This window comes from Amblyomma maculatum, unplaced genomic scaffold, assembly GCF_055883805.1.
Source record: "Amblyomma maculatum isolate TAMU_Amacu unplaced genomic scaffold, ASM5588380v1 scaffold_37, whole genome shotgun sequence".
NCBI classification, from domain to species: Eukaryota; Metazoa; Arthropoda; class Arachnida; order Ixodida; family Ixodidae; genus Amblyomma; species Amblyomma maculatum.
Window position 1 is genome coordinate 263,877 of NW_028146762.1, and position 23,981 is coordinate 287,857.

Below are 23,981 nucleotides of genomic sequence, written 5' to 3' on the forward strand. Positions count from 1 at the left end.
GAGGTGGTGCCCTACACAACTAAACCAGTGCATAGCTCTCCCGTGCTGAGGCAAACTACTCCACTACGGAAAAGGAATGCCTTGCGGTTGTGTGGGCAACCATGGAATTTAGGCCTTACCTCTATGGCCGCCAGTTTAAAGTTGTCACCGATCATCATTCCTTGTGCTGGCTGGCTACCCTCCGCGACCCATCGGGGCGCCTAGCACGATGGAGTCTTCGCCTCCAAGAATTTGAGTACACCATTGTGTATAAATCTGGCCAGAAGCGCGAAGATGCTGACGCGCTATCGCGCGCACCCGTCAGTTTAGTCGATGAGAGCACGGACAATGACAGCGGTTTTCTTGAACTGGTGAGTGCTTCAGACATATTGACCCGGCAGCGAGCTGACCCGGACCTGTCCGACCTGTCACTGACCACCTGCAGAGTCGCGCTGATAATATCCCTCGGCAATTTGCTCGGAACCTGTCTGCTTTCTATGTCCGAAATGGCGTTCTATACAAACAGAACTCCAGCACTGTTGACCGAGCGTTCCTCCTCGTAGTGCCAGCTGACCTCCGTGCCGATATCCTTTTTGCTTGCCATGATGAGCCCACCTCTGGCCACTTGGGCTTTGCACGCACACACGCCCGAGTTCGTCAAGCCTATTATTGGCCTAAACTTGCTGACGCTGTTCATCGCTACGTCAGAGGCTGTCGTGAGTGCCAACGTCGAAAGGCGCCACCTCTCAAGCCAGCGGGTTTGCTCCAACCTATTGCGCCTCCCCGGACACCGTTTGACCAAATCAGCATAGGCCTTCTGGGCTCATTTCCGCTGACATCGGTCAGTAACAAATGGATTATTGTCACGACGGACTATCTCACACGGTATGCTGAAACAAAGGCGCTAAAGCGTGGCGCGTCATCTGAGATCGCCCAGTTTTTTATGCAGCAAATCGTGTTGCGCCATGGCGCACCGTCCCAAGTAATCACCGATCGAGGCACGGCGTTTACGGCACAACTTATGCACGACGTATTTGAGCTGAGTCACACGAGCCATCGCAAAACCACTGCTTATCACCCACAGACCAATGGCCTCACGGAGAAACTCAAAAAAACGATCGCCGACATGATTGCAATGTACCTAGACTCCCAACACAAGACCTGGGACGAGATTCTCCCATACGTCACATATGTCTACAACATTGCCATCCAAGAGATTACGCGTTTTACGCCATTTTGCCTGCTCTATGGACGAAACGTTCAGACGATGTTAGATGCCATGCTTCCGTGCTGCACGGATAATCTTCTCATCCCAGACACTGAACAGTTTGCTCAGCGCGCCGAGGAAGCACGTCAACTTGCCCGCATCCACATTCAGAACCAGCAGGGAAAGGATACGTGTCGCTACAACCTCCGTCATCGACACGTCACATACCAACCAGGAGAGCAAGTTTGGGTGCAGACACCGGTGCGCCGGCCCGGCTTGTCTGAAAAACTGATGTCTCGATACTTTGGACCTTACAAGGTTCTGCGCTGTGTCACAGAAGTGACATACGAAGTCCTTCCAGCGGGTACTGTGCTGACCTCGCGTCGGCAACCACGCTACGAGGTGGTGCACGTTGTCCGCATGAAGCCGTATTTCACGCGGTAATGTGCAGTGTACTATGCACTCGTTTAGTTGTGTAGGGCACCACCTCGGAGCGTGGTTGCCGACGCGAGGTAAGCACAGTACCCGCTGGAAGGCCTTCGTATGTCCCTTCTGTGACACGGCGCAGAACCTTGTAAGGTCCAAAGTATCGCGACATCAGTTTTTCAGACAGGCCAGGCCGGCGCACCGGTGTCCACACCCAAACTTGCTCTCCTAGTTGGTATGTGACGTGTCGATGACGGAGGTTGTAGCGACGCGTATCTTGTGGCAATATTATAGCCATCATACTCCTTCAAAGTAGACATGATAAAAGCCTATGTTACAGCGTGTGAGACAGGGAGACAGTCTGTCTATGCTGTTCATTGTGTGTTTTCAGGAGATATTTAGAGATCTGCATTGGGAAGATTTGAGTGTGAGAGTTATTAAAGAACACTTTAGTAATGTACAGCTCCATATGGGATGATTTGGAAACCATTATCAATGACCTAAAGAGACAAAGGAGAACTGTGGATTTACACATTTTGATTCATAAAACTAGCATCACAATTCACTTTCTCTGAAGGGGACAGCAATTTATAATTGGCAGCAAAGAATAAGTGGTAAGGTAAATCAACTACTTATAGTAGGCAGCAGCTGCAGATCGAGACAATGAGAGTAAAATAATTGTGTGAATAAGAATAGGAGGAAGCATATTTTGCAGGCACTGGTAGACCTTGAATAGTAGTTTACCAGCACCGCTTAATAGAACAATGTATAATACTTCGGTACTACTGATGGCGCAGAAACTTGCAGGCTAATGAAAGAGGTTGAATTTAAATTGAGGCCAATAGAGTGAGCTATGGGAATTAAAATAAGCAGAGGTTCAGGGAATCGAATCAAGTCGAAGCTATCCTAATCAAAATGAAAAACAAAATAAGTGTTGGCAGTGCATATAGTGTGAATGCTTGAACACAAAAATAACCGATAAATACTTAAGAAGAATGCACTGCTTTTCATTAAAAGGCAAGTGTAGCAAGGACTGGCAGAAAGTTAGGGGCATGGATAAGGTGACAGTTTATTTGTGAAGATAAGGTACAGACACAGGTGGCACAAGGGAGGGCTAATTGGAGAGGTATTGTGAGATGGATTTGTCCTGCTGTGGACATAGGCTGCCAATTGTGATGATGATGATAGTAGTGCATTCATATGCTTTTATAAATGATGCAATGCAAAGATGTGACAACGTGTAGAGGAGGTGATGCAAACTGATTTATTCTTGATTTTGAAAAGCAAAGAATGGCATACATATGGGACGCATGAGTGCAGGCAGCAGCTATGAAGGCTTAGTTTATGAGTATGGACTGCTTTCAAACCAAGGAGGATGGTTTATGAGTATAGACTGTTCTAATAGCAATGATGAAAATAGCCTCACACTAAGAACACACAGTGCCACTCTCCTCTGATGTGTGGAGGTGTGGTGGTGTCAGCAGGGGTGCCAGGCATACTATACAGAAAGCGCACACATTACACATTCTTTTGCACAGTGTCCTGAATAGCCAAATAACATGAAAGGTTCTCAGCTGGTAGAAGAATAGCAGGCAGACGGTGCACTATCGTTACAGTTTTATAATGTTTTGTAGTTTTTTGCATACCCTAACCCTGTCCTTTCAACTTTTCACCTGCTTCTTTCCTTCCCTTATTTATTTCCTGCCTGTTTCATTTCCACTGACAGCAGCTCAGGTGTTAACATTTGCCAGAACTGAGAGTTTTTAATTACAATGTCATTCAAACTGACAAGAGTGTCGCAACCAGAGAGTGATGATGAAAAGAAGGTAAATATATTAACATCAGTGTCATGCATACGACTGTAAGCTGTTCCCGCAAAAAATCGTTCAACTCGGCAAAGAAAAGGGCCTTTGAAATTCAATCATCAACTGAGATTGTTTTGCCTGGGGGCATTTCACGTGAGTTCTGAGCCTTTGTTGGTAGAGAAGAGACAGGTAAAATTGATTATCTGTGCATCAAGCAGCCATTGGGCAACAAGCAGATGATATTATTTGCGGCCGAAATTGGCAAGATGCCGTCTGGTGAAGAAAATTATTTCTCTAGCCACCTTAAATTTATGAAGGCATGAAGAAGCATGCATATCCCATTTGAAGAGAATGACACATGATAAATTGTTTTTCAAACTTTTAGTTAATGAAACAGTACAACGAATAATTTTTTCTTAAAACATGCATGTCACAAGCTTTTCCTGCAGATAATAAATGTGAATGTGGTCAGGGAACATTTTTTATACTTAGTTTGTGACAAAGAGTCTATAAAATATTTGTTCATATAAGCAAATTTTGTTGAGGTCTTTATGGGACATTTTTTATAAGTTCACTTTCCTTAATAATCAGTTGCTCATTTTCAGTTGCATCTGGCCGGATGTTAGCATGCCAGAAGAGTCAGATGAATGCAGCTGGCAGCCAGTCACAGAAACTTCAGAATAGGAGGTACCACTATCGATGACTTTCATAGCCAATTGCTCTAGACATTGGCAATTTGGTGTCCGAGTCTTGCGCCAATGCTGAAATCTTATCATCAAATAGCCAATGCTACAGATGCTTGGAAGCTGCAGCTTAGCTAACCAACAGTGACTTACGGTCGACTAAATAGATTATTAATCAATATGCAATAGAGCACCAAGAGTTCTAATAACTGTACAGAGTAGCCAAACAATTAATGAACAGTGTATATGCATGATCAATGAGTACAACAATCGTAGTGCAATTAGCATTGCTCCTAAAATGTCAAGAAATGGCTACATTTTCTTGCTAAAATTAATAGAGAGGCTTATTTTTAAAATATTCAAGGATAAAAAGTAGATCGAAGGCTGCCTTGCATTTCATGTTTCACTGTCCTCATGGCCACTGGTATGCTACTGCCTTCCTGTACCATGCTAATTATACACAAATTGGTATCAGGTTTGTGGTCTTTGCCCCCCCCCCAATAATTTCAGGTAATTCCTAATTGAATGGCTTAGTGCTGCTGAAAAGCTTTTTTCTTAGGTTCTTTCAGAACACACAAATTTGAGTGCAAAAAGTCCAAAATGCTGACGTGCGCTACTTGTCTCCTGTTCTGCAGATGTAATTTCATATATCAGCATAGCTGTTATCACCTTAACCATTAGGTGGCTCCACTTACACAAATAGCTTTGCCCTGATAAAATAGTCTATATGATTCTGATTAAGAAAGCAGAATGGCCTTAATTATCATCATCATCATCATCATCATCATCATCATCATCATCATCATCATCATCATCATCATCATCATCATCATCAGCCTGATTATATCCACTGCAGGGCGAAGGCCTCTCCCATATTTCTCCACTTAACCCGGTTCTGTGCTAGCTGCATCCACTTGACCCCTGCGAACTTCTTAATCTCATCCGCCCACCTAACTTTCTGCCGCCCCCTGCTACGCTTTCATTCCCTTGGAATCCAGTTTGTTACCCTCAGCGACCATCGGTTATACTCTCTTCGCAATACATGTCCTGCCCATGTCCATTTCTTCTTCTTAATTTCCACTAGAATGTCGGTAACTTGAGTTATTTCTCTGACCCACTCTGCACGCTTTCCATCTCTTAATGTTACCCCTACCATTTTTCGTTCCATAGCCCTCTGCGTTGTCCTCAACTTAAGTAGAATTCTCTTGGTTAGCCTCCATGTTTCAGCCCCATAGGTGAGTACAGGCAAGATGCAACTGTTGTACCCTTTCCTCTTGAGCGATACCGGTAAGCTGCTAGTCATAATCTGCGAGTGCTTGCCAAATGCGCTCCATCCCAATCTTATTCTTCTTGTTATTTCCTTTGCATGGTCCGGATCTGCGGTTAGTACCTGGCCTAAGTAGACATATTCGCCTACTACTTCCAGTACTTCGCTACCTAATGTAAACTGCTGTTCCTTCCCGAGGCTGTTGAACATTACCTTAGTCTTCTGCATATTGATTTTCAAGCCTACCTTTCTACTTTTTCTGTCTAGGTCATCAATCATTATTTGCAGTTCATCCCCCGAGTTGCTTAGCAAGGCAATGTCATCCGCAAATCGCAGATTACTGAGGTATTCTCCATCTACCCTTATCCCTAACTGCTCCTATTCCAAGTCTCTGAATATTTCCTCTAAACAAGCTGTGAATAGTACTGAGGAGATTGTGTCTCCTTGCCTAACACCTTTCTTTATGGGAATTTTGTTGCTTTCTTTATGCAGAACTATGGTTGCTGTGCAGCCACTATATATATCTTCGAGCACTTTCACGTACGGCTCGTGTACCCCCTGATTTCGCAATGCCTGCATCACCGCCGAGGTTTCAACTGAGTCAAATGCTTTTTCGTAATCAATGAATGCTATGTATAAGGGCTGGTTATATTCCGAGCATTTTTCTATCACCTTAATTACTTGTGTCCATCACGTATTCAGTTCAAGCAGAGGAGGGACTAGCATAGTGCAAAATAGCCCCAAGAAGATTGTGCCAGTGTCCTAGCTAGAATGGTTATCTATATATTGTTACTTAGCGGTATTCACTGGTCGTGCTGAGGATGCTGAAGTGCGACAGACTCGCAGAAGTCGATGACGCTGAGGGTTTTGAGATCGGCGCTACCTTTAACGTTAGTTGTGGGGACAGCTATCGGTCTGAATATCTTCCCCGTAACATCTTTTGGTGGAGGTGAATCCGTTCAATCCCCTGTGACAAGCTGGATCCGTGTAGCGGCCGCCATGTCTGTACAACACAATTGCAACAAACGACACTACCTCTGCGACCGCCACACCTGTTGTCATCAGGCCCACCCCCGTGACCCCTTAACCTTCTGCGGGACCGACGACATTGATGTAGATGACTGGCTAGCCCTGTAAAAATGTGTGAGCAAGCACAACTGATGGGATCCCACACTCATACTCGCAAATATTATCTTTTACTTAACTGGAACTGTGCGAGTGTGGTTGGAAACCTATGAAGATGACCTAACATCTTGAGATATCTGCAAACAGAAGCTCCACGACCTGTTTGGAAAGTCTCTTGGCTGCCATCTCGCCTCTCGCACTCCAATGTCAACGGAGTCTCATCTCACATACAAGGTGTCCTATCTGTGCTGCAAAGTCGACCGAGGCATGCCTGAGGAGGATAAAGTCGGCCATATAGTAAAATGCATTGCCAAAGATGGCTTCAACTTCCTGCTGTGCAGGGAATTGTTCCACCGTGAACTGTGCTACAGGTGTGCCGACGTTTCAAGCAAGCAAAACAGAGGTGCATATATCACCGTTTCGACCGGCTGCCGAACACGGGGGCTAGCTCTTCCTGTATCAATCTTCCGACTCGTCAACTGCCTGCTAACGACAGTACTTTGACACATATTGCCCACCAAGAGCTTGTGGCAATGACTCCCACAGCCCCACTCTTGCATATGCCCGACAATACCTTGGCTACTACATCCCTCATTCATGCTGTTGCTTGCCAAGAGGTTGCAAATATGGGCCTCCCATCTGCCAGCTCCACCCAGCCTACCACTGGACATACATCGGATGTTTGGTGTACGTTCGGTTCTGGACACAAAGATATCCATCGCAGATCTGCGCATGTCAGACGGACCACCCATGGGTCTCCTACGGATGTACAAAAATAATTATTTGAATCTCGGAGATCCACACCGGATATCTGTTGGCATATCTATTGAGGACGTTCGGAAGTAATGCCTCCTCTACTCAGAAAAAGCAATCTATGATTACTGCAGGCAATTAATAAATCTGGCAGACTCCATACACTTATATGAGTCCATGAAATGCTTGAAAGTGGGAATGCGCCCCGAAGTATGTGGGATGCATGCCTATACAAAGCAATAATGGTCACAAAGTACAATGCATTACACTGATCGCAATTTTATTGACGAAATTAAGGCTGCTTCCAGTCTTCAATAGGTTTTCAATATGCTCCTACCAGCACAGCATTGAAGCAAGCAGTATTTTTACGGCAGGACTTGTAGCTAAGATTGAGATGATTTTCTGAAACACAAAAGTATGCCAAAGTAAAGCACTTTTATTTAAAGGCTAAGCAATTTTTTATGTTCAACATGCTTTATTACAAACAATATTAGAGATACGCAATACGCAAACTTGCCTCTACTCATCATGCATCTCCATGGCTGCCAGGCTTGGGCAAGTATTTGCAGCGCATATAGTCATCACTGTCAGCCTGAATGCAACCAGCTGTGCCACACATGTAGCTTATTTCCTTCTAAAAAAACGTGATTCTCCATCATGGTGCCCTTGAGAACTACTAACTGACTGTGGCCGCTGCTACCTATCGTGAGTGGTTGACGAAATTCTCCTTTCGTGCTCCGTCTGCCACAAATTCACCACCACCTGTCCCCCCCAGACTAACAGCCTCACGGAATGTCTAAACCATACCCTCATAGACATGCTCGTCAGGTATGTGTCTGACGACCACCGCACATGGGACGTTCATCAGTCTTTTCTGACCTTCCCCTACAATTCATCTGTCCATTCTACAGCTGGTTATTCTCCATTTTATTTGCATTTGGCCGACACCCGTTACTGCCCTTCGACACCTCACAACCCGCGGCAGATGCCACGAGTACTTACGCCATTGATGCCGTCGCCCGCGCTTATGATGTCCGCCGGATAGCTCGTGCCAGGCTCCCTGCATCCCAAGACTCCCAAAAGTTCTGGTATGACAGTCGCCACCTTGATGTACACTTTACTCCTGGATTTCTTGTCCTGCTGTGGCTCCGATGTCGACAAGTTGGCTTGAGTGAAAAACTTTTGCCCCCTTACAGAGGTCCTTACCGTGTTCTGCGCCCCGTGACTGACGCCACATACGAAGTTGAATCTGTTTATCCGATGTCCTCGTCCACAGTGTCAACCTCCGAAATAGTGCATGTGTCCCATCTGAAACCCTATTCACATTCTATTTCGCTAACGTAGAATGCACCGGTACTGTGCTTTTCCCGAGGGGGGGGGGGGTAGTCTTACTTAGCGGTATTTGCTGGTTGTGCCGAGAATGATGAAGTGTGACAGACTTGCAGAAGACAACGACGCTGATGGTGGTGAGATCGGTGCTGCCTTTAACATTAGTTGTGTGGGCAGCTATCGGACTGAATATCTTCCCTGTAACAATATCACACATCACAATCTAACACATGCATAGAGATTATAAAAACACGTCGCAGCTCTTTAAAACCTACCTTTTTCCTCTGAATAGCATCTAGTACGTGTATCCAGGCGCTAATGGTACAGTGAAAGTTGTTCCTGTAAAGAAGTCTTTTATGTGCACCAAAGAGTTGTCAGCTGTACCATGCTGTCATTGGTAAACTTAAATGCTTAGCATAAAAAGCTCAAGCACTATTAGATAAAACAGGTTTTGAGGTTGCTCTCAGTAGTATGTACTGTGTGCGGGGTTATATAATTTTCATGTGACACTTTTCATACCACAGAGCAAGCTGTTTTTAATTTTTTAGCTGACTTAATCTGTCTCAGTGCATTACTGCTACTGTGTATACAGTTTTATTATTGCTATTCAAACATACTGTTAGTCCCACTTGTTGCAGTACTATTACAGGAGTGGATTTATAGGTAAGACGGGTGCGAAGTACAAGAAATCAAATCATTCATAAGCAGACACATCGAGTAGGAACATTAATGGTGGAAAGATATATTACCAACTTTGGTCTTCAAAGCTTCGATTGAAATACATCTCAAAGCATTCCCTCATACAATCATGCATCGGACGCACGTCAAGCAATCAACCACATAAAACCAATGCAGACTGATAATGGCCATTACATCTTGTTGACAGGACTGGTGAAACAAACATTTCAAAGGAATGCTGCAAAGTTATAGATTTATTTGGCACATTCTATTTCCTTGTGGCTTGGGGAAAGAAGAAAAAATATGTTGTTAGCACATGAATAATCATCAATCCTAAATTAATGCTTCTGACTTGTTTCCCTACAATAGTTAATACTAATGTAAGTGGCAGGATCCAAGTGGCAGGAGTCAATGAAACATTGTTGACTTGATGGTGTCCAGGCCTGCTGTAACAATGCACTACATTTTTCAGCAAGCGAGCTCTGACTGATGTCCCCGAAGAGGTTTTCAGGATGGCGGCTGAGTGCGAAGCCAGTACGATTGATATCAGCAAGAATGCTCTCGAATTCGTTCCAAAGGGGTACGTAACATAACGTGCTAAGGCGTTCAGTGCGTCATATTGCTCTGCAGTTTTATCCACATCTGATCATCAAGCATTTCACATGAAGTGGTCAATACTTTTTTTTATCACTGCTTCCGTTTTTTTTACGAAGGGAACTGTTATAAGGAGCACACCCTGAGCCATCACGTGGCTGAAGTTCTTCCAAGATCAGGGATTAAAGCAACGAGGAGAGAAAGATAATGGAACAATGATGGGCAGTAATAAGAGAAACAAAAGTGAGTTGCAGCAGAAAAGAGCAGGGCACTCTCTGACAGAGAGATAGAAAGAATAGAGAAAAAAAAGGGTGCAGTGGCCTTCCTATTTATTGATTTCGCACTTCATTAACAGGGCTCCAGCGAGCTCATAAAGGGTGTTGGTGCTGAAATGAGTGTGTGCAGACATTTATTGTCTTTGGCCCCACTACCCTGCTCCGGTCGGTGTCTGAAATTCATCACAAATGCAATTAAATTAATGCAGCTATGGAGCAAAAAAGCTTGATGGGAGGAAAGAAGATAATGCATGGACGGCACAGTAGTTGCTGTGCTTCTCGCACTCGAGAGGTTCAACATCGAAGTAGATGAAACCAAGTTCTTTTTGTTGCCCAGCGAGAAGCTAGTGGGCAGCAAGATTGAAGTAAGGTGGGCGATGAAGGCATCGCAGGAGTGAGAGTAGTGCCAGGGATAATGTGTAGAGGGTAGACAAACATTTGGAGTGTACAAAGCTTGTGCAAGGAGGCCCAAGCTGATGTGAGAGCATAGTAAATGATCAAGGAACCACAGCCACTCATTCACTGCCTCATGCCAAGATTAAAGTCAAAAGCCTTTATTACCTCATCATTGTCGACAGAAGCCTGTTAGCCAAAGATTGTCAGCAGAGGTGCCACAGTTTCAAGAGTGAGTTAAAATAATGTAATAAACCTTGGTGGTTTATTATTAGTATTATTAAACCTTGGTACCTACCTTGGTAAACCTTGGTAATAAACCTTGGTAGAACATCCGCCTCGCATGCGGGAGGACTGGGGCTCAAATCCCGGTGCCATGCAATTCTCCACCGAAAAAAAAAAAACGATCCGCGTGTCGATGGAATTGCATAAACATAAACAGGTTTCGGGTGCAACCTGATGCCGGTGAGCACCTCCGGCAACGCACTCCCTCACCAGAACAGTAGTTGGCCACCCTCGTGCAGTAATTGGCCGCAACCTCTCATGATAAGCTCCATGAAACCCCGGCCCCTAGTCACCAGCGGCTGCGGAACAACTGACCACGGCAGCGGTCCGACCTGTGATGCAGCGGGGGGTGCTAAGAATTTCTAGCTCCACTGGACAGGCCGCCATTGAAAACTGACCCTGGCAATGTTTAACGCTACAACCCTAGCTAGTGAAACTAGTTTAGCAGTGTTGTTACAGGAACTAGAGGGTATGAAATGGGATGTCATAGGGCTTAAAGTAGAAAGATAGGCTTAAAAATCAATATGCAGAAGACTAAGGTAATGTTCAACAGCCTCGGGGAGGAACAGCAGTTTACGTTAGGTAGCGAGGCACTGGAAGTAGTAGGCAAATATGTCTACTTAGGACATGTAATAACCGCAGATCCGGACCATGAAAAGGAAATAACAAGAAGAATAAGATTGGGATGGAGCGCATTTGGCAAGCACTCGCAGATTATGACTAGCAGCTTACTGGTATCGCTTAAGAGGAAAGTATACAACAGTTGCATCAAATTTGTACTCACCTATGGGGCTGAAACGTGGTGGCCAACCAAGAGGGTTCTACTTAAGTTAAGGACAACCCAGAGGGCTATGGAACGAAAAATGGTAGGGGTAACATTACGAGATAGGACGTGCACACTGGGTCAGAGAAATAACTCAAGTTACCGACATTCTAGTGGAAATTAAGAAGAAATGGGCATTGGCAGGACACGTAGTGCGAAGAGTGGATAACCGATGGTAGCTTAGGGTAACAAACTGGATTCCAAGGGAAGGAAAGTGTAGCAGGGGGTGGCAGAAAGCTAGGTGGGCGGATGAGGTTAAGAAGTTCGCAGGGGTCAAGTGGATGCAGCTAGCACAGAACAGGGTTAATTGGAGAAATATGGGAAAGGTCTTTGCCCTGCAGTGGGTATAGTCAGGCTGATGATGATGATGATGATGAATAAATCTTGCCTCCACCGGGAATAAAACCTCCATCCCTCAGATCCCCAGCCCTTGTGCTTTACCAAATATGCCATGCCCAAGATACTGAAATGCTCTTCGTAATTCCTCTTATCTACCGTGAGGATGATAGCGGGATTCTGAGAGTGACAGATACTGCACCTGTTCTCTCTTGTAAACGAATTATAGCACACCGGTGAACTTGGATGCATCCAATGAAATGCTAGTTATTTTCGACGAGGGACACATGATGTACCATCATGACAGGTCATCATGTCACCAGACGAGACATGTATATAAGAAGCTGACCATACCAGGCACCTGATTCAGGCATCCGTGTCGTTACTTTCATTTGCCGCTTCCTTGAACACCGCAATACACAGCAAACAGAAGCAGACAAGATGTTTAGGAGGCATTAGTACAGCAGACGTCAGCAGCATTTGAAATTGATTTACAGGATAGAAAAGGTTCAGTATTTTTCACAATACTTCACGGAGGCATGTATCATGTCATAAAGGGAGGAAAGTGGGAGTGAAAGAAGGGAGGGAGATAGAGGTGCCATATTGGAAGGCTATCATCCGCTGCGCTGTAAAATTGTAGTGCTTTAGAAGTGCCCTCTAGAATTTTCAACTAGGTCATTGTTTTGTTTAGCCATTTTTTGAAGTGAAAGTATTGCTATGCCAGGGCTGCCATTTATGGCACATGCTGCTTCACAGGTGTTCTACCAATGTACTCACTACAGAGAAAAGGAGGACGGTAGCAGCATCCCAGCCAATGGGCATGCTGGTGCAGAAAGGAGGATAATGTTAGTTTCCGCACCGCCCATGCATGTGGGACTGCAGAGTTTTTAGATAGATAGATAGATAGATAGATAGATAGATAGATAGATAGATAGATAGATAGATAGATAGATAGATAGATAGATAGATAGATAGATAGATAGATAGATAGATAGATAGATAGACAGACAGATAGATAGATAGATAGATAGATAGATAGATAGATAGATAGATAGATAGATAGATAGATAGATAGATAGATAGATAGATAGATAGATAGATAGATAGATAGATAGATAGATAGATAGATAGATAGATAGATAGATAGATAGATAGATAGATAGATAGATAGATAGATAGACAGACAGACAGATAGAATAGATAGATAGATAGACAGATAGAATAGATAGATAGATAGATAGATAGATAGATAGATAGATAGATAGATAGATAGATAGATAGATAGATAGATAGATAGATAGATAGATAGATAGATAGATAGATAGATAGATAGATAGATAGATAGGTAGGTAGGTAGGTAGGTAGGTAGGTAGGTAGGTAGGTAGGTAGGTAGGTAGGTAGGTAGGTAGGTAGGTAGGTAGGTAGGTAGGTAGGTAGGTAGGTAGGTAGGTAGGTAGGTAGGTAAGTAGGTAGGTAGGTATGTAGAGGTAGGTAGAGGTAGGTAGGTAGGTAGAGGTAGGTAGGTAGGTAGGTAGGTAGGTAGGTAGGTAGGTAGGTAGGTAGGTAGGTAGGTAGGTAGGCAGGCAGGCAGGCAGGCAGGCAGGCGGGCAGGCAGGTCGGTCGGTCGGTAGGTAGGTAAATGTTTATTTGAGTGTGCCTCAACAGCCAAGTGGCCTAAAGGAGCGCACACTAGGTCAGATACATCAGAACACTTAACATTTAAAACCAGGCATGAAAACAACAATTAGGCAAATATGTCCGTGTCAATAAACGCTTTGTTATATACAAGATTTGTATACGAGTCATTGGACAGTTGGCGTGCAAATCTGGATAAAATGTGTCAAAACATTTTGCAGCCTTTGCATGCGGCACATGAATATTCAGGGACATCAGTAAGGACTCACAGTTAATGAAACCGCGCACAATTTTTTCAGAAACTGCATGTCACGTATGAGTCACCTGTCGCCAAGAGTACACATTTTGAGGTCTGCCAAGAGAGAATCGTAGTCGTAGAAACGGCGGCGTCCAATATATCTGTCATAAAAGATGCGTATGAACTTACGCTGGACATTTTCAATTTTTGCGCAATAGGTGGCAGATAAGTTATTCCAGGCTACTGACGAGAACTCAAGACGCGGTCTCACAAGGGCACAGTATAGAGTGCGTAGACATTCGTGCCGTTGAAATTTTTTGTTAGTCTAGAGATAAGACCGATATGTCTCAATGCACGTAACACAATTGAATTTACATGTAATCTAAAATCAAGCCTTGAATCAACAACAACACCAAGGTCGCGTACATGGGCCACACGAGAAATATGATCCGCCAAAAGTGTATAATCAAACACAACTGCGTCGCATTTCCTAGTTAGAGACAAGACGGACGTCTTCTTAATATTCAACTTTAAGCGATTCAACAAACACCATTTCTCGACATTGTTAATGTCAGCTCTCAATTGGCGGCAGTCCTCAATATCTCCAATATTACGGAATAATTTGAAATCATCTGCGAAGAGCAAAATTCTCGTGTCCTTGACATGTAACGGCAAATCATTAACAAACACTAAAAACAACAACGGTCCTAAGTTGGAGCCTTGAGACACTCCCGAAGATGATAGAAATTCATTGGACACACAGCCGGAAAAGCAGACCATGTTGGCAAGGTAGCTTGTGAGCCACCTACAGTACATAGGGCAAAGTCCGCATTTTGCCATCTTCATCAGAAGTACCTCATGGGAAACCGTATCGAAAGCTTTAGCCATGTCAAAGTAGACTGCGTCTACCTGACCGCTATTAAACACATGTGGGCCAGTATAATCAAGAAAGCTGCATAAATTCGTTTCCACAGATCGACCTTTTAAAAACCCGTGCTGCAGAATTGAGACCTTCTGCTTGAAGTATGAGCCCATGCGTTCGTACATAACCATTTCAAAAACTTTCGCAAAATAACAAATCAGTGACACAGGTCGAAAGTTGTTCACATCACAAGCATCGCCAGACTTGAATACAGGAACAACTACTGACAATTTCCAATGACAAGAAAAAACACCAGTTCGCAATGATAAGTTGAACAAATGCGCTAAAACAGGGCCAAAAATGTCAGCGCAACCTTTGATTACGAAGCTGGGAATTTCATCAACTCCTGTTGAAAGTTTTGGCTTAAGTTTCTGAATCGCCAAAAGAACCTCATGCTCGGTAACATTATCATAAGCCAAACAGTCAGCGCTGTTTTCAGAAGTGATAATAGCAGGTGCGTTATCATGGTGCACAAAACAAGAGCTGAAGTGAACAGCAAAAGCTTGGCACACATCTTGAGGTTTAATCGCGCGTCTTTATCACAGCAGCACTAACCTTATCATTTCGTTGCTTGCGCACAAAATCCCAAAAACTGTTTGGTTCCTTTTTAAAGTTCTGTTCAAGAAGTTTGTGGTACACGGCTTCATCACGTGCAATCAGTTTTTTCACAATTTTCTGCACAATGAATATCTTTGGCATCAATACTCACTTTCTGATTTCACGTAGAGTTTATGATACTTCTGTTTTTTCTTCAAGTAATGTCTCAAATCTCGCGAGAACCAGCAAAGAAATCTACACTTCTTCGATTTACGGCGTGGTATAAATGTTTTCATCATACCCTGTACAACTGATGTAAGCAGCTCGAAGCCTGTGTTTACATCATCAATCTCAAGCAATCCTGACCAGTCGTAGGCCTGAAGATCATTGTAAAGCTTCAGGTAATTGCCATACGCGTATCTAAATTTTTCTGGCACCATCTCACGCACTGGACGAAAAGACAAAAAGAACGACAAGCTAAACGGGCAATGATATTTGTCTATCAGAACAAGAGGATCGCGCATTGCTTGCACGCCGAAAAGAGGCACATTAGATAGAATTAGGTCTAAAATGTTTCCAGCACAGTTCTTCATTGCATTGCATTGATGTAAACCATGGAAATTACTAAAATCAATTAAACATTCGGCTTTTTCTCGAGTTGCTGTGCAGTCACTAGTGACCAAACCAGTGGACCAATCGACCTTAGGAATATTAAAGTCTCCGTAAATGTGAACCTTGTATTTAAAAAAATCGATTTTTTCCCCAATATCTAAGAAATGATCGGTAAAAACGTTAGGAGAAGAATTTGGTGGAAAGTAGTAACAGCCAACTAGATAGTGCGATTTGTCACAAGTAGGAATTTCCAACCACACACATTCTTCGTATGTCTCCAGGTCTGGTCTCCTAAATGCATTTAGCAAAGAACAGCAGGCTATGAGAACTCCGCCCCCGTATTTAATCTTGTCAGAATAGACCCTGTCGGCCCTAAAGACAGCATACTCATCTGTGAAATAAGACGCACTTGAACATGATGAGTTTAGCCACGTTTCTGTCAGGCATATAATGTCATACTCACATTCGTATGCATTCGCGAAGAGAGCTTCCGTTTTTGTTCGCAGCCCTCTCGTGTTTTGGTAATACAGCTTAATTTCCTGTGGCATTTTCGGATTTAGCTAGAGCACCGTTAGGGTCATCGAAGCGCCGTGAGGACCACAGCTTTCCAAAGAAAGGGCGAAATACACAACCATCAGGCCACACTTCCGGATTGTTCACAAGCTCAAATAAATGCTCATCCAGAGAAACGTGAAATGAGCAATATGTATCGTACTTCGTTTTGAGTTTCGTGCAAGTAACAACTTTGTCACCTATTGTATTCGCCAAAAGTTCCTGTATGTCCGACGCCGTTGTTGTCGGGTCCAGGCGAGAAACAAATAAGCTTTTCTTCGCCGGTAGTTTGGGCGCTACTTTAAGCATGGATTGCTTAGATGTGCGAAACGTTGCTCGAGGCCGAGAAGGTTGGCTCACCGCTTTCAACGGGCGTGGCAGATGAGTACTCCCGTCCTGAGCAGGAGGCTTCGGAGGAGTTGACCGAGTGGAGCGAAAAAGCATCTACAAGCATCTATGCACAGGGCATGAAAGCATGTTCTGCCTACAGCGGGGTAACTTTGAACACCTGGCAAGCTTAAATGTGCACTGACATCATGCAGCACATGGAAGCCTCTCCTTTATGTCTCAATTTTGCCGCCATTTAAAAACAGCTGCCAGAAGTCAGCTTTGCAATTGGTTATAGTCGGATTCGCAACCACTTTTTCTCCATATTTAGATCGGTGGCGGTGAACTCCTCTAAATTGTTTGTTTATATTACTTCATGTGCATGTAATTTTGTGTTGTTCTTAAGGCATTGTGTTTGGGAAGGAAGTGGGGCCTCTGTCAAAAGTAAGCAGACAATAAGGTTTGGTTCAAAGTCAAGTAGTGGTGCTCTTACCAATGCATGGGAATTCATTGCTTTGATGCTCCAAGAAATTATGAACACTAATGTGCTGTTTTCATTTTCGTTCGTTTTTTTAGTCTTGTCTTAAATTTTAATTCTTTGATACTATGTTCAGTGTCCTAAACTTAATTTCTTAGTCTGCACTTTTGGTTGCAATAAATAAACAGCTAGGTTATGGGAGAGGATAGTTAAAATATTTGTTATTATAATTGGTTAAAAAAATCTAAAATCAGTCAACATTAACTTAGAGTAGAACTTCACTCTGATTAGCTGCTCGAGGTTGCCTAGGCATTATGGTTTTAGTGTCAAAGCATATTTAACTGTGTTAGTGCTTTATATTCAATTGTAAGTTTGGCTGTGCCATCTGGACTCCGAAATGTAAAGGTCATATACCTCAACTTTTTCACATACCTGAATAAACTTCGAAAATAGTATCTTTTTTCTTTTTCCAACTTTTGGGTGACTAATCATTTCTCTTCAATTTTTCCTGCTCAATCTTTCAAGGCTGGAAATTGCCTGCCCCATCTTGACTGAGTTGAAACTGGGTTTTAACAAGATATCTTCCTTACCTGGCTTTCTGGAACTAGCAACACGGCTTACAATTCTGGACGTAAGGTACGTAGAGTGGCCTAAAACAAACTGCGCACTCAGTTTCAAACATTACAAGCATGAAAACTTTGCATTTGGGTTGAGTGATCACTCCTGGTGCATTAAAATGAATGGTCCAATTTTCACTGTTTTGGTTTTTCGAGTATTTAAAATATGCTAAATTGTAGCTACGGCAACCAGTTTTATTCATATGTCGAAGTGTAAAACACCAAAATTAGTCGTGATAGTAGTGTCGTCAGAGTCTCTTTATAAAGTCCGCTTTACTTAGATGAAGCTGTCGATGCTTCCACCCAACAATGCTTTCAGGAACAACCTACTGAGTGACATACCGATTGAAATGTCATCGCTGTCCAGTGTCAGAGAAGTCAACCTATCATTCAACAGGTGAGCGATGTTACATTGCATATACCTAGTAATTGCACCAGTGCTGGCCACAGTTGCAGTCCCCCAGTGCTGCCTGCGAAATCAGTGCTGAAGTCCACTGACAGTCACACAACACTGTATGGTTGCTGAAAGGGTCAACAGTGGATCCTTGCTGTTTTATTGTTTAGTGGAATAAATAGTGAAGAATAAATAAGGGACGGAAAAGGATAAAAAGAATAAAATGAAATAAAAATTTGTTTACTCCATAATCTACAGGTGTAATGATCCTATAGTTTTACTGCTCTGACAGATAACCTGGAACTAGTTTTGCACCAGTGTGCTTGTTTTTGTTTGAATGAAAGCTAGGACATCAACATGTCAGGTGGTTGGCTGGCATTTAAGAAATTAGAGAAAAATAATCACCCCTGCTTTTAATTTCTGGGAAAAAACGGAAATTTATGAATTTATTTCATTCAGAAGAATGCCACTTCGCCAAATATTGAGTGACATGAAATGCCTGACTGCTTAAGTACCAAGCTGTGGGGTTTATTGATCTAAGGAAAACCTTATGTGAAGGAGCGGCTCAACACATAGTGGAATCTCAGTGGCACATATCTAACAGGATCTTGAAAAGGTTTGTATTAATATTTAGAGCAAACAAAATCAATATGCAGAAGCTTGGGAAATGCATTTCCGTAGATATGTTTATGACTGAGAGGCAATGCAGCCACGGCTCACTAGTTGCATGCAGTGAGTACTGTGTGACTGGTAATTGTGATGTTGGCAAGGAACGTGTAGGTCGCAGCGCCCCACAAACTGCTCAAGGTGCATGTAGAACAACTATCAGTTGCAGGAATGATCTCTGGACTGCGCATGGCCAATACAGACTGCTCTCGGTCCATCTGCATGACTAGTGGTCATTAGGTCAAGGGTGTGTGGGCAGCACATAGTGCTGAAGGTTTTCAGTCACAGCTTGCATGTTTGTATGATCCGTGGTGGCATGGGAGAGTGTTAGCACTTGTGTGTGTACGTCTCGCCTTTCATGTCCTTGTCATTGCACTGAAAAACCCTACATCAAGATGAACTACCAACTCGCCCAACAGGAAGTTTTATAGAAAATCTGAAATTCTGCATGTTGTACACAGTGCGTCCCAGCCGGGGACATTAATAAAGTTTTGTCACCTTGTAGTTTGTATCAACCAAGTTCATAACCAGCGAGATTCTGCTGAATATACTTTTTAAGAAATGAACAGTTTTTGGAGGTAAAATTTCTTCTCAATAAAATGAGTTTTAAACAAGTGAGTTTTTTTATAAGCTTCAACACCTAGTGGACTTGTACTAGCCAGTCTTGTCAAAAGCAACCGTTCATTTCTGGCTTGTGACAAGTCTCGCTCATCATGCATGTTGACACTGTGTGTCTGGCTAGCAATGAGCGGGGCTTTTCAACACAGATGTTCAGCCGACAGACAGTCTCAGGGGCACTGAACAACCATCTTGGCTTAAATTTTGTAAAATAAGTCATTCATGAGGCAAATAAAAGCAAAATAACTTCCTTTTGTTAGGTTTGCATTTTAACTGTGGACTATTTTGCTACTGTTACAATGAGGTTAGAAATGAGAAAATGACTTTTTTAGGACTTTTATTCTGAAAACCAATAAAATCAACACACAAGTCAGTTTTACCATATTAGCACCGGCAGGATGGCGCAGTGGTTATGGTGTTCGAGGCTGGTCCCAAGGATGCAGGACCGAACCATTGGTTTGGAGGCTGCTTTTCGATAGAGGCAAGTAACGAGGTGCTCGTGTGCTGTTGTATGTCAGTGCACGTTAAGGAACTCAAGCTGGTCAAAATTTCCAGAGTCCCACTACAGCGTCTCATAGCCTAGTCACTTTGTGAAGTTAAACCCTGCAAATCAAACCATTTTTATCAAATTAAAAAGATAAAAAATAAAAATAGAACAGAACTATCAGAAACCACTGATGCCACTTGGGGCATGTCTAAACATTTTACAATTTTAATAATAGATGCAATTTTAGCAACTACAACCATAGGAGATCAGAACTCTACATCTAAACCTCATTGTTTGGTTTTGGTTGTAGGGGGTTGAACATCTCGAAGTGGCTCAGGTTATGAGAGACGCTTTAGTGGAGGGCTTAGTATATTTCGACCACGTGGGGCTCTTTAACATGCACTGACATTGCACAGCACATGGGTAATTGCTCTTTGATGGAGATGAAAAACAAGGTGCCCATGTGCTGTGCAATGTCAGTGTATAATAAAGAACCCCAGGTGGTCTAAATTTCCAAAGCCCACCACTACAGTGTCTCTATAGCCTGAGTGGCTTTGGAATATTAAGCCTCTAAAACCTAAAACCAAACATTGAGGTTTAGCTGTGTAGTCCTGGGCTCCTGTTGCAGCTTCTAAAATGCATGAACTCATAAAATCGTTTGCAAAACATTTAAACATGCCCCAACGAGTGGTGTCAGCGATTTCTGATAGTTTTTTGTTTTATTTTGTATTTTTTACTTGATAAAACCAACTTGTGTGGTGATTTTTGTGGATTTCAGAATAATTGTCCTAAAAGTCATTTTGTGAACCCTAACCAGTGATAGCAGGTAAGGGAGGTAAGAGATGGTAGTTGCCTCAGCAAATATTTGGCAAGCACTTCAGCTCCTGGCAGGGAGGCTGTCCCTGATGTGCTGTCATTAGGAATTCTGCCCCTTGTCGTTCTGCAGCCACCACTCTTAAGTTTCCATGTTTGATTTCAGCTTATATTCAACGAAGTCCAGAAGTGCAACATTGTCCTGCTTCTCATTTTGCAAGCATTTGTCCATGGTCCTTCAGAACTTAACTGTGCAACCATATATAGCCACTAAAAATGACACAGGGCTGGTTTCATACACAGATATCTTGATTCCCATCTGAAACTTGGTGGGTTTTATTTTGAAATAAACACAGCGCTAAGAAACAGGACACAGGAAGAAGACAAGATGGGACTGGCGCTGCGCCAGTCCCATCCTGTGTCCTGTTTCTTCGTGCTGGGTTTATTTCGTGATAGTTATAAACCAACTAGCCCAAACTAAGATCCTTCTATTTTGGATGTTGCACAAGAAGAATGACTGCTTTGTGGCATACAAGTTGAGTACTGAGCAGTTTCACTGCAATCTCGGACAGGTTTTCGTGCATTCCCAAAGTCGTGAGCTCCTGGAATATGCTGGAAATTTTGTTCGCATCGGACAACAAGATTGAGCAGCTGGACGTGGCCGAGCTGCAGAAGTTAAAGCACATTACTGTGCTCGATCTCAGGAACAACAGCATACCACACGTTCCTCCCCATATGGGCAACATGCAGCAGCTGAGGTGAGACCTGCTGTTGATTGACTTGAGTGCCAAAGTAAATTTGCATGAGTTTTTGGCCACATATGTTCGAGTAGCCGTCCAACTGGTTTTGACTTGCAAAGGCTTATTTCTTGGAGGTGACGTGTTATCTGAAATACTGATCAGTGCTCCGTGTAGTGTTTCCCTTTGCTTATCAAAGTCACATTTGGAATTATTTGTTGCTGTCAGAGCAAGGATAAGGTTCCTTGTACTTTGGCTCTGCCTGAGCAGAAACATTGCTGTTTCAAGGCATCATTTATCAACACTCATAAGATGCTCATTTTCTCTTCAACATTGTGCAGAAGCCTTCAGCTCGAAGGAAATTTATTCCGTATTCCAAGGCCAGCTGTTCTAGCCAAGGGCACCGCAGCTCTTCTGGAGTTCCTCAGAGACCGCATTCCACGATGAGACTACAGCTGTCATCTGCTTCCTGAGATAAATGGTGTAATTGTTCTTTTCTTTTGTTTCTTTCTTGTATCTCAGCTTTTATTTTTTCTCACCTATTTTGAAACCACAGTTTATTTAAATGGTGACTTCTTCGATGTACCACCTCACTACTACTAGCATAACTAGCTGTCACAATTATATTTTTCTTACATTATTTTTTTTAGGGTCGACTGGCACTGGAGTTTTCATGTTCATCATCATCATCATCATCAGCCTGACTATACCCACTGCAGGGTGAAGGCCTCTCCCATATTTCTCCACTTAACCTGGTTCTGTGCTAATTGCATCCACTTGACCCCTGCAAACTTCTCAATCTCCTCCGCCCACTAAATTTCTGCCGCCCCCTGCTACGCTTTCCTTCCCTTGGAATCCAGTTTGTTACCCTCAGCGACCATCGGTTATCCTCTCTTGGCACTACATGTACTGCCCATGCCCATTTCTTCTTAATTTCCACTAGAATGTCGGTAACTTGAGTTATTTATCTGACCCAGTGTGCACGTCCTATCTCGTAATGTTACCCCTACCATTTTTCGTTCCATAGCCCTCTGGGTTGTCCTCAACTTAAGTAGAACTCTCTTGGTTAACCTCCGTGTTTCAGCCCTATAGGTGAGTACAGGCAAGATGCAACTGTTGTATACTTTCCTCTTGAGCGATACCGGTAAGCTGCTAGTCATAATCTGCGAGTGCTTGCCAAATGCGCTCCATCCCAATCTTATTCTTCATGTTATTTCCTTTTCATGGTCCGGATCTGCGGCTACTACCTGTCCTAAGTAGACATATTCGCCTACTACTACCAGTACTTCGCTACCTAACGTAAACTGCTGTTCCTTCCCGAGGCTCTTGAACATTACCTTAGTCTTCTGCATATTGGTTTTCAAGCCTACCTTTCTATATTTCCTGTCTAGGTCATCAATCATTATTTGCAGTCCATCCCACGAGTTGCTTAGCAAGGCAATGTCACAGTAAATCGCAGATTACTGAGGTGTTCATCTACCCTTATCCCTAACTGCTCCCATTCCAAGTCTCTGAATACTTCCTGTAAGCAAGCTGTGAATAGTACTGGGGAGGTTGTGTCTCCTTGCCTAACACCTTTCTTTATGGGAATTTTGTTACTTTCTTTATGCAGAACTATGGTTGCTGTGCAGCCACTATATATATCTTCCAGCACTTTCACGTACAGCTCGTCTACCCCCTGAGTTCGCGATGCCTGCATCACCGCCGAGGTTTCAACTGAGTCAAATGCTTTTTCGTAATCAATGAATGCTATGTATAAGGGCTGGTTATATTCCGAGCATTTTTCTATCACCTGATTTATGGTATGGATATGATCGATAGTAGAGTACCGTTTCCGAAACACTGCTTGATCCTTTGCTTGATTGCTGTCTAAGGTTGTCCTGATTCTATTAGCGATTACCTTAGTAAATACCTTATACGTAACAGACAGTAAGCTGATTGGTGTGTAATTTTTAAGGTCCTTAGAATCCCCTTTCTTATGAATGAGGATAATGTTTGCATTCTTCCATGGTTCCGGTACCGTTGATGACACCAGGCACTGAGCATACAGGGTGGCTAGTTTTTTTAGCACGATATCCCCCCCGTCCTTCAGCAAATCTGTAGTTATCTGATCCTCTCCAGCTGATTTCCCCCTTTTCATAGTTTCTAGTGCTTTCTTGACCTCGTCTTTCGTCACTGATGGAATGTCTGACTGTTTTTCCCTACCGCCAATCTCATTACGGTCCTGACTACTTTGGCTACTGTAGAGATCTGTATAGAACTCCTCGGCTACTTTGACTATCTTGTCCATATTCGTGATGACGTTGCCCGCCTTGTCCCTTATCGCATACATCTGGTTTTTGCCTATGCCCAATTTCTTCTTTACTGCTTTAAGGCTTCCCCCGTTCTTT

At 43.2% G+C, this 23,981-nt stretch overlaps 1 protein-coding gene across 1 annotated transcript in view; it reads left to right on the forward strand.

The window, feature by feature from the left end:
- Positions 1 to 22,038, forward strand: part of LOC146170832 (leucine-rich repeat-containing protein 40-like) — a 46,366-nt gene extending 24,328 nt beyond the window's left edge. Inside the window, exons 9-13 of the mRNA XM_084586746.1 lie at positions 9,725 to 9,832; positions 17,785 to 17,895; positions 18,196 to 18,273; positions 21,427 to 21,612; positions 21,933 to 22,038. Of these exons, the coding sequence (XP_084442872.1) occupies positions 9,725 to 9,832; positions 17,785 to 17,895; positions 18,196 to 18,273; positions 21,427 to 21,612; positions 21,933 to 22,038 (589 nt within the window). The remainder of the gene's footprint in view (positions 1 to 9,724; positions 9,833 to 17,784; positions 17,896 to 18,195; positions 18,274 to 21,426; positions 21,613 to 21,932) is intronic.
- The last annotated feature ends 1,943 nt before the right edge of the window (positions 22,039 to 23,981 follow it).